Source organism: Python bivittatus, unplaced genomic scaffold (genome assembly GCF_059951505.1).
Source record: "Python bivittatus isolate LINGU-HERP-01145 unplaced genomic scaffold, Pbiv_v1 ctg000980_np1212, whole genome shotgun sequence".
Classification (NCBI taxonomy): domain Eukaryota; kingdom Metazoa; phylum Chordata; class Lepidosauria; order Squamata; family Pythonidae; genus Python; species Python bivittatus.
In genome coordinates this window covers 8,041,456-8,053,052 of record NW_028277125.1, presented here as the reverse complement: position 1 = coordinate 8,053,052, position 11,597 = coordinate 8,041,456, and the positions used below count along the sequence as shown (strand labels likewise).

General features: G+C 41.3%; 1 protein-coding gene across 1 annotated transcript; it reads right to left on the bottom strand.

The window, feature by feature from the left end:
- Window positions 1-302: 302 nt before the first annotated feature.
- Window positions 303-9,828, bottom strand: AHSG (alpha 2-HS glycoprotein). The gene is made up of 7 exons (XM_007434868.3): window positions 9,562-9,828; window positions 6,738-6,848; window positions 5,649-5,733; window positions 4,152-4,315; window positions 2,209-2,319; window positions 1,859-1,960; window positions 303-1,086 (listed from the first exon to the last, which is right to left on the bottom strand). The coding sequence occupies exons 1-7, from the start codon at window positions 9,760-9,762 to the stop codon at window positions 826-828; spliced, it is 1,035 nt and encodes a 344-aa protein (XP_007434930.1). The 5' UTR covers window positions 9,763-9,828; the 3' UTR covers window positions 303-825.
- Window positions 9,829-11,597: the final 1,769 nt, after the last annotated feature.

The window sequence follows — 11,597 nt, the reverse complement described above, 5'->3', positions numbered from 1 at the left end:
CTCTAATCTTCCTGTGGAGTTGATTTGCTGGTCTGGTCTATTTAGTGGGGCTGAAAGTAAAAAGTGGAATGCGCCTTGTCCAAGAAGAGATCAGTTTAATCCTGAATGCTACATGGGCAGAATGTGACGAAATGGTACTCAATTTGTTAGTGAAGGGTCATCAACCATTGAGTTGTGTGATTGGTCTGAAGAGGTTACTCTGCCCTCCCCCAGAACTGCTGAACTATAACTTTCAGAATTTTCAGCCAGAATGACCAGAGGCATCTGGCCATGAACATAAAGCAAAACAAAAGGCAAGACAATTTACCAATTTTCAGTAGGACTGAACATTTTATTTATGAAGTACCCTGTGCCTCTTGCAGTCAGAACATTGGACTTTTTTTTTTCAAAATTGCTCCTATACAATAATGTGGCATGCTGAAACAGTAAGGGGGGGGGGGAACCCCTCTCATAATGAATAGAGCTGATAAGTCTTTGGGGACATTGTTGTCAAATGCTGTGCATTTTCTCTTTAAAAGAAAAAAAGAAAAAGAATCTTGACTCTTGGGCTAACATCAGTCCTGCTCAACTTTCCTGTTGTTCCTTGCTGAACAGAGCAACTGGAAGATGTTAAATTCACAGTGAGCATCAGAATATGCGTTTCTAAAAGTAGAAAGGCACCATACACAGCCTCTTTCTTGTAACAACAAGTGGGTGATCACAACACTTAGCAAAGGCTGTAATGTAGCAGGGTAAACCCTTTTTGGATTCAAGGTTTGAGTTCAGATTTGGAAAATGGATTTGCATTAACAGGGTGGTTTCTCCATGCTCTCTGGCATGGCTGTCCTACACCTTGAAGTGATGTACCTTTCCTGGGCAAAGTTTCACAGGGGGTGTGAGGTGATCATCTGGTGGCAGGGTTGGTGAAACATCTCTTTTGACCACAGGGGCTGCAACTTCTGGCAAAACTTCAGCAGAATGTGACTCATGTGAAGCGTTTGTATCATTATGGGAATGTGCAAGGTCAAGGACAGTGTGGCCGTGTCCAGGGGAAGGAATATTTTTTCCCAAGTGATGTTCAATCAAGTGAACATGGGTTTCTCCAACCTGGAAAAAACAAAACACAAGCACTGATGACTCTTCTTGGGCCACTGATCCTGAAGCTAATACTGCTTTGAACTTTCCCAACAGATTAGAACAGACAAACATGAATCAAGATAATCAGCTGCTATAATTTTTTCAGTAATCTGGCAATTTGTGAATGTTGGGGTAGAAATCAAATGAATAAAATTGAAAAACAGCAGTTGGTCTTTCAGTTGATTGAGGGTCTTTTTGCTTTAAGTTACTGTAAGGTGGGCTCACCTATAGCTCTAAGTCACAGTTTGTTTTAACCACAGTTTGTTGAATAGAATAGCAATTAAGGTGCCAGACTTGGACTGGGGAGATCCAGGTTCAACTCCCTCATGACTAGAGATCTTTCTGGGTAGCTCTGAGCCAGTCATTCTGTCTCAGCCCAACCTACATTACAAGACTGTCATTCTGAGGATAAAATAAGGATCTGAGAGCAAAGGAAGTATATAATTAAATAATCCATGGTTTACAAACCATAAGGGTTGCATTATTCTTAAGCCAAGATCAAACCATCTGTATTATACATTAGAGCCTATACTCATCCTGCAGAGGTACAGGGAATTCTATTGCTGGAGCAGGAAGTCAGTTTTGGGTGGCTTGGAAGGACAGAATTGATAAAAGAAACCAAGAGGTCCTACTGATGACAAGGGATGGAATTGAATGAGCTATGAGCTATTTAGATCTTGAGAGCAAGGCTCTGTGAGTATGAGGAAAGGGGAATGAACAAAATTGCATTTAACATATATACCTTCTGGTCAAACAAGACGCAGTCCGACTCAAACTTTTCATCTGTAAGTTTTCCAGTGGCATCATGTGCCCTAAAAACAGTTGCTTTACAGAATCCAACATGCTGCGGAGGATGAGGAGGAGAAGAACAAATTAGGATATTTCCATGTTAACCAAAATAATCCCCCACATATCAGCAAACCAGAAATGGTCAAGAACTACTGTGTGGGGAAAAGGTAGGCTACATCCATTAAAGAATTCAATCAGGTGACAACCCAATTTGTCAGAGTACTCTTCATCATTGCTAGGACAGATAAAGAGAGAAGAATTGGCAACCCCCAAGATAGGAATGGAGTTGACACTCAGACTTACTGCATCTGCTGCTGCTTTGGGGTGGCAGTCATGATGGGCATCATGGGATTCTTGTTCAGAGCAGTTAGTCTCCACAAAAACAAACTCCACATAGTAAGATTCAGGCTCATGCTGAAATCAGAGCAAGAGATATTTTCGCTGGGTTGTGGGTAGAAATTGCAAAACCGCAGAATCAGGGCAATGAATTTCAGCATGGTGCCTATCTCACCATCACCTGTGGTCACCTGTTCCTACTGAAGTTCTCTGCCTTCCTTTAGCAGAGGCCTGGGTGGTTTGTGACCCCAGAGCCCCCTTTTAGGGACCTCTGGAATTTTGGGGTCAAGCATTGCGTCAAGGAGCATGACTGAGGAAAATTTAAAATTTAAAATCCTGCCTGTTTTAGTGACATTACAATATCCTCTTCCTTTCCCTTCTAAATGGGGTGGATGCAGATTTGCTGCCCTCGAGATTTTAAAGTTAAAAGTATAGCTCAAATGTTGTATGGTGCTCAGGTATGTAACTTCAAAGATCTAGAACTCTGAAAATACTAGGTTGTTACAAGCATTCTTCCATGTCCCTCGCTGGATCTCAAATGCCTTAATCCGCAGGGAATCTGGAACGATTCCTTTGGAGGTGAAACCCTGTGCCTGCTGACTCTTATAGGCTTAAACTTTTATTCCTGAATGGTTCAGGGGCCCCATTAATTCTGCCATTTTCATCAAGCTGTAAAAGAAGAATCTTAGATAACTTGTGACATTGTGACTTCTTTCTCTTTCTACCGCAGCTCCAGGTTTTAGAGGGAGCTACAGCCAAAATCTGTTTAAAAGTTTTCAGCATTGGAAAAGGCAATATTTTCTACTAATTAAAGGATGCAGCAATATGTGTTGTTATGGCAGAGAGTTTGTGAAATTTTACAATAATATTTTGTACCATTCATATTATAGTAGTGAATTCATTAGTAAACCAGTGACTATTGATAAATATATAACGTAAGGTAGATTTCTTTTCTTTCTTAGTTTATAATTTTAGTTTGTTTGGGGTGGTCTCTTTTCTAATTAAAAGAAAATTAAAATGAAAGATAGTTTTGTTAATTGGGTCTGCATTAAATAAATAAATAAATTGGCAAAAAAAAAAAAAGTTTTCAACATTGCATGACAGATCACCAGTTGTGGGTTCCCATTTGGAAACCTTTTACAGTAGCTGTCTTTTGCAAACTTTATTCAACCTTATTTGTCCCACACATTCTAGACTCTTTTGTTTGATTCATTTCAGCACTTTCCCTTCTGCAACATTAGATGGAACGTACAATGGAATCTATTTACCAACAGATCAGAATGTGCCTGAGACCTTAGCTCACGTCTCTTTTTCCCTCCCCACTACAATAATATATTGTACAACAAAAGTAAATCTGTTCTGAGGAAGAGGCAATTAATTTCCTATTGTGAGATCAGAATCCTACCATCACCAAAAGAGTTGCTAAGTTTTTATCTGCAGCAATTTCCATAGGAAGGCATAACATGTCCTAAATTTTGAGTGGGATTTAAAAAAAAATTGTTCCTTAGATTTTATGCGACTGTTTTCATTTCTTCTGTTTTATTGGGTGGCTGTTTCCATGTTTCATGCTGCTGGTTGTTGGCTGTAATTATCTTCTATAAATAAAATATCAATGAATAAGAATTCATTCATTCATTCATTCATTCATTCATTCATTCATTCATTCATTCATTCATTCATTCAAGAGTTCACTACAGTCTGATACTTGGAAAGTAAATTTAAAAGGGCAGGCTACAGCCCCTGGTTCTTGAAAAGTTGCCCATCCCTTCTTTAGCATCAGGTTCCCTTCCTAGATTTTTCCCAAACACAGTTCCTCCTGCCTCCTCTTGCTCTCTCTTAGTCGTATGGAGCATCAAAGTACTAGGCTGGAAAAGGTAACCAGAATTCCTTCTTAACATTTGTATACTAACCTTGTGCTGCCCCCTTGTAATCTCAAGGACTTCGAAGACGTGGTCGGGTTGTTGTTCGTTGTGCTTGTGGAGCACATATTCAACAACTTCTACCACACGAGGGTCATTCAGAGGCAACAGAATTGGATAGTTAGGGCCGAGTTTCTTCACATCTTCCACAGAATCTAAGAAGAAAAAGAAATTTCAAAAAGGAAACTTAAAGCAGCCGGCAGTCTTAGCTGAGAATTGCTGCAAAAGTCAGACAGCAGGTTAAAGTTAGGGCTTTTACAAAGGGAGATAATGAAAGAAGAGTACTTTAGGTAGTGATGGATTAGTTTTGCATTACATTCCAGGGGACAAACATTTCAGTGCAAGACAGTGGGGCAGAGCAGGGTTGTACTTCTGACTTGATTCTTTCTGCCATAAATCTCCCCTTCTCCCAATCCCAGGAAGGATTTATCCTGGGAAGGAATATAGGGATATGTAGGTATGTATTCTTAACCATTGTTGGATATATCATTCCCATCAAATTGTTTCTTTAATGGGGCAGAAGAGAAGAGGGATCATCTGATGTCCTCCTTTCTGTCCCTATTCTGCTACTGCCAAGTACATAAACGTGTTAAAGTTGGAATAACCAGAGGCCACTCCCTTGGGAGCTAACTACAGTACCCACAACGTTATTTCCAGTGGTTCTGTAAAATTCAATTCCTTTTAATATATAAATATAGAGATACATAGATAATGTAAATGGCTGCCTGATGTTGATCAATCTCTCCCTGCCTTTGCCTGTCTTTTTGTCCCATTTTGCCATTAAATGTTTTGATGTTTGCTAATGTTTAATAAAGCCATAGTTTTCGCTAGTTGACCTGAATAATAATTGTTCTTGCTTTGGATATTGGGATTGACTGAGAGTGCCCTGAGTGCAAACTAATCTGGAAATTATCCATAGCAATTTTCCAATAACCAGGAGGGTGCCAACATGACAAAACATGCATTACAATGTCATGTTGTGAGCTCAGCCCTGTGTAGTTGCATTACAATGTTGTGTGCATTGCAACAAGGCAATGCCTGCTTTGTTACTTCTCCTCCTTGTTGTCCTAACCCCAACCATGTATCTTCTACAGACACCCATGGGAAGGAAGGGTCTAATAGCATCAGCAAGGGCTCCTCCCCCTGAACAAACAGAAGCAAAATTGTCATTAACAATGTGGTTATTACAGGGTTAATTCAAGGGTTGATTCTACTGCAATTTCACTTCCTGGGCAGAGCAGCTCAGATTGTGATTAGCTGCCCTATAATTGCAGAGAGAAAAGGGAAGAGAAGGGAGGAAGGAAATCCAATCCTTTAAGTTTATTAAGAGTGTGCAATTGGCTCCAGTCCAGATCACAACATCAACTTGATTTGAACTGTCAGTTTGATTCAAATCAATCATTTGAATGGATTGGAAAAGACAAGATGCCAGTATTACATCATCCCACTGAATAAAGATAGCCCAGCTGAGAGCCCAAGCAGAATTACCTGGAGATGAATGGCATTTCACAGCAACCACTTTGGTGACACCCTCATCACTGAGCAACTTGACATCACAGTCTGCTTCAACAGCCTGGAGATACAAAAGCACCAAATTGCCAGCTGCAGATGTGATGAGTGATGATATAACCCCAGTCAAAAGTAACAATCACTATCTGCGACACACTTCATGATTTGTGCACAAGTATTTTCGGAGTGACACACAATAGTTATCTCACAGTGAACAAATGGAGGACCAACAGCCATAATTGGATTGGTAAACCTTCATTCACCAGATCAGCTTGAGAGTAAGGAACAACTACAAGTGTGCAAGCTGGAACATTTTAAAAGTTTTTTTCCCCCCTATTTCTTTCAGATCTCAGTAGCTCTAGCATATAAAACTTTAACTTAGCGTAATTTAACTGATCGTTTCAGGTAGGTACTTCAACACTGGCATTTCTGGGGATTCTTGGCCTAAGTAGGATTTATTATGGTCGATTACAACATATTTCATGTTCTTTAACAGATTGGAGATTATTAAAAAGAATAATAGTAACTAATAACTTGGGTGGACTAATTTGTGAGGCAGCATCATTATGGTATCTAGTGCATGTTTCCTTCCAAACTATCATATTGGTGTCTTTGGTCAAACATTTCCAGATGCTGTAATATGAGACCTTCTACTTGGCCATTTTCATATTGAGAAAAATTGGACCAAGCCATCAGACTGCAAATACATTAACCTCTAAGAGGAGCAATAAGGCACTGTTCATGGATTCTGGCACGGGAACAATTCAGCTTTGAAAATTATGGGATGAAAGTGAAATTCTTAGTTCCTGACTTACTCATTGCTCAGAGTTGAAATGAGACTCAGTTATATAATGTGAACCCAAAATGAATGCCCATAAATATGTTACCTACCCCTGAGCTTTTATTAATCCTGGTTGTGACTTAGTGCTCCAATATATCTGAGTGTGTGTGTGTGTGTGTGTGTGTGTTCAGAAAGTCAACTAAAGTCAACTTACTCTTGGTGGAATGGTGGGAAGCCACCTGTCTTCCCATGAAGTCTTACATTTTTCACAACCCTCAGATACTTACATGTTCTTCCTGTGTTCTTACAGTACAATTCTCAACAGGAGTTGGGTCCAACACATGACATCTTGTCTCTAGAAGGTTTAGTTCAGTGAAGATTACCTTCCCGTGGGGTCTCTAAAAAAAGAGAAAAAGAAAAGAAAAGCGGTGATGAGACTACTTTTCTCACTCCATATTTCTATCTCTCTTGCATCAGCTGTCCTTTGGAAGTGTTTGAACTGACATTAAAGACCTTGTCCTGGTTTGCTTCTCAAAATCAACTGTTTTGAAGATAATATACCTAACAGGAAGTTTCAGTGCTGCCTTAAATTAGACACAGCTCCCATGGATGATGCAAGGCAAGAAGAGGCAAAGACAAAGCTGAGATTTTGTGACATGAAGATCTGCTGTGATCTACCCGTGTTATGAGGTTTTCTTGCAGACCCAGATTGACATCCCAGGTTTTTTTTTTTTTGTCCGGGTCTGGGTGGAAGAGATTATCTCTTTCTGACGTTGCATGGCTGAAATATCCATATACTGTCTACTCAACCACAGGCAGGCAACAATCTTTGGCTCCAAAAATGGCATCTGGTAGTCCTGGTCTGACCTAGAGATGCTTAGATGCACAACTGTTTGGGACAGTGGTCCAAGGGAGATTGGATTGTTGGGAGAGAGCTAATGTTTCAGTTGGAGAGTTCACATAACACTTAATCTAGTTATGGAATTACAACCCATTTTCTGGATTTCCATCGTACACTGAACCATTAAGTAACCCAATGGGCTGGATTTATGCAACAAATCTAGCCAGTGTTTACATCAAGCTCTGTATATCCAAATGCAATCACTAGGACTTGCTCTGAGCCAGTTAAACATGTTGTGCCCATGGTGCAGATGATGAGTTGATCATCCTCTCTTTCCAAGGATCTGACAGCTAAAGAAGCAACAGTCAAAGGTTTAGGCATTCTCTGGGTTGGGGGTGGGGGTATTGTGTGTCAATATCAGCAAAATAGTGGATGGAGCAGCACAGTGCAAGCCTTGCCTCTTTTGTGATGCATTGCATGCCCAGAGAAAAAGGGTGTGGCTTACATCACAAGCATCTGAGTAGTCAGTGTAGTCATTAAGCTGAGTGGTCAATGTGGTTACTGAGTAGTCATTAAGCAGTGGAACAGCTTGCCTCCTGGAGTTGGAGGTTTTCAAGAAAAGATTGGACAACCATTTGTCTGGGATGGTATGGGAACTCCTGCCTTGGGTGGGGGATTGGACTAGAAAACCTCCAAGGTCCCTTTCTTAATTCTATGATTCTAGTCCCAGACCTATTATAAAGCCATGGGACCTGCGGGACTGTCAAAAGGAAGTTCTGGGTCCTAGCTGAAGATAAAGATCCAGCTCCCTGCCAGTCCCAGATTCTGGACCATACCCCCCATTCCGAGCTGCTAAAGAAGAACAGAATCAACAAAATACAGCCCATGGATGATTTTGGTGAAGAAACAGATTGAATGGCAATGCTATATCTGCGCCAACCCTCATCTGAGACATGTTTTTCAAATGGAGATCTAATAATATTTCCTTCTGAACAACCAGAATAGAAATCATAACTAAGGTGACTGTGGGTGTGGCATATGGGTTTTAGTGGTCTGGCCTGGCTGATGTTCTGCTGGTGTGAGTGAACAAATGGAGAGAGTAAAGGGGGAGAAGAAGCTCCGTCCCGGCCCTGAAGGGCAGCTGTGCTGTCCTGAGGGCTGATGGGCTGACCTGACTGCTAGCCAGGGCTGTTGTGGGGAGATGTAGAGACAGCAGTCCGATTAGTGCAGCCTGGTATGTAGGTGTTGGGGATTAGAGCTTTGGGGGGACACCCACCTCCTCAGTTGCTGGGGACATGCTGCCAGTCTCACTAAAAATTAGAGAGAGAAGGAAAGAAGGAGACTGCAAAATGGAGGGGCTGGAGAGAAAAGTTGGAAAGAGAAGTGTACAGACCAGTTGTCGGTTCCTGGTAGGGGAGGGAGAAGAAAGGTCCACAGGTGACTTCCTTGAAAGAAGGGAAGCAAAGACCCAGAGAGAGTACATCTTCACCCAAGACCCAAGATGGGAAGACCCTAGTTGGCTGCAGGTAGCATCTTCACACAAGACCCAAGATCTTCAGTCGTTGGTGAAGCCTTGGTCTCTGGGGAAGGACTGGGCAGGAGACCCTGAGAGAGGTTCTTCCCCCAGTGGAGAAGCAGTAGGTGTTCAGCTGAGCAGTTCCAGGAGAAGGTCAAGCCATGCTGAGCACACTACAGTAAAAATCCAGCACATTCCTTCTTTTCACTCTCTCTTGACAAGCTCAGAAATGGGGGAGGGAGACAGAGTGAAAGTGGGAGGAAGCAGGAGAGCTAGATGGAGGGAGGAAACCTGATACTGGGTGAACACTGGGATTATGTTGTATATACCTGTTGTAAACACTTGTTACAAATAACTTCACTGTAAATAATACAAAGCATAAAAGCCTCCACTGTCTTGTTTTCTATGTCAATTGCCACCCTTGCAAAGCAAAATACACCAAAGAGAACTCATCACACTGTGACAATGGGGAATCTTTCATGATAGCTTTTCCAGTCTGGTGCCATCCAGTCTGGTGCCATGTTGGACTACAAACCACATTATCCCCACCTGTCTAGTAGTTCAACTTACATGGAAGCTATGAGATTATGGAATATTGCTATATGACTAGAAAGAGGTCATTCATTGCCCAAATCTCACCAAGTAGGGTACAGAGGTTTAGTGCCACAACATCACAAAAGACCACCTAGTTGTTATTTACTTAACAAGTGGAACTAGGAAATCTTTCCTCCCATTGCATCCTTACTGTACTTACCCGGGGCAAGACATGCAGATCCTTGATTATATTAAGAGTTTGTTTGTATCCATGAAGATTATGGGTGTTGATGTAGTGTACTCCTTCTTCTGCGTAGTGTTCAGCTTCTTCGCTATTGCAGTCTGATTGCGGGAGCAAGTGATGGCTAAGCGTACATCCTAAAATCTGACCTAGGAGTACGAGAGCTATCAGTGAATTCATGGTTGGGCGTAGAGATGATGTAGAAGGCGTTGCTGGAAGGAAGGCTTCAGAGACCCAACGTTGTCAGATGCTCCTTTATATGCAGTGCTTCTGTTCACCGCCCCCCGCCCCCTGCCACCTGCATTTGCTTACATGAGAGAATGCAATATTTGCAGAAGGTATTGCAAACCAGAGGAAGGGAAAAGTAAATATGTGAGGACACCAAGTCAAAGTTTTATTAGATAAGGGGGAAAATGCAGATTGTGCGAAAAGAGAAAAGCAATGAACCACCTAAGCCATTCATTTGACCTGTTACTTCATGACCAAAGGTATACTGCTGCACTAAGGGGTATTTTAAGAATACTAAATTATATAGTAACTATGCACAAAGGTAGTATGAATTATAAATATGGAAGACTTCAATTCAAATTTCAGCTCAATTATTGGCCTAGCTAATAGTGATGAAGTGCCATCAAATTGATGTTGACTCTTAGCGACCACATACACTTTCTCTAGGATGATCTGTCCCCAGCCTAGTCCTTCAGGCCATCCAATGTGGCAGCCATTGCTGCTGTAATCAAGTCTATCCATCTTGCTGCTGATCCATCATCCTCTTCTTTTCTTTCCTTCCACCTTTCCCAGCATTCTGGATCCATTTGTTTGTTTTCTTGGCGACCCATGGTATTTTCTAGAGTCTTCTTCAACTCCAAAGTTCAAAAGCATCAATATTCTTTCTACCAGGTGAAGTTGAAATCTGGGGGATTGTAGAAAGAACCCCCATTAATATATTAAAAGCAATTTTAGAATTAATAAACAAGTTAAGTGTAGATTTAGCAGAAGCAAGTGGGAGCTTGGAATCCATAGCTACTAGGTGGTAACAAATTAAGTGAAAATCTTAATTGCAAACTAGCCACTAATAGTGTAGTAGATGGCTGAGAATTGTTAGTGGGGACCAAGGTTTTCTAGAAAGTGGCTAGGGAAAACTAAGATACATTCAAAGGGATATTATTTAAGTGATTGATTATGTGCCATCACATCATTTTTGACTCCTAGTGACCACATAGATAGATTTTCTCCATGATGATCTATCCCTAACCCATTCTTTCAGGTCTCCCAACGGTACACTCATCGCCACTGTAATCCATCCACTTGCTGCTGGTTGTCTTCTTCTCTTTCCTTCCCCTTTTCCCAGCATTAGAGCCTTTTCCAGACAGCTGGGTTTTCACATAATGTGAAAGGATATAGGATAATTTGAGGCTGGTCATGTGTGCCTCAAGTGAGAACTCTGGGTTGATTTGTTCAATGAACCATTGGTTTGTTTTCTTGGCTGTCCACGGTATTCTCAAGAGTCTTCTCCAACATCAAAGTTCAAAAGCATCAATACTCTTCCCATCTTGGTTCTTCAAAGTCCAACTTTCACTTCCATAGAGTGCCGCCGGGCATACTGTGGCTTGCACAATTCTGATTTTTGTAGGAAAATCACGGCATTTGAATATCTTTTCCAAAGCCTTCATGGCTGCTTTACCAAGTGCTAGTCTGTGGCATATTTCTTGACTGCTTGTTCCTTTGCTGTTGGTGGTTGCTCCTAAAAGGCAGAAGCTATTCACCTCTTCAATAGCTTCATTGTCAGTTCTAAGGCTGGTTGTTGTAACTGTTGTCATTAGTTTGGTGCTCTTTATATTTAATTTGAATCCCATTTTTTCCACCATGCTCTTTGACTTTTAGTACTAGGGATTGGAGATCCTTCGCATTTTGGCTAGTGGGGTAGTGTCATCAGCATAATGCAGGTTATTGATGTTTCTTCCTCCAGTTTTAAAACCACGCTTATCTTCTTCCAATCCAGTTTACCTTAATAT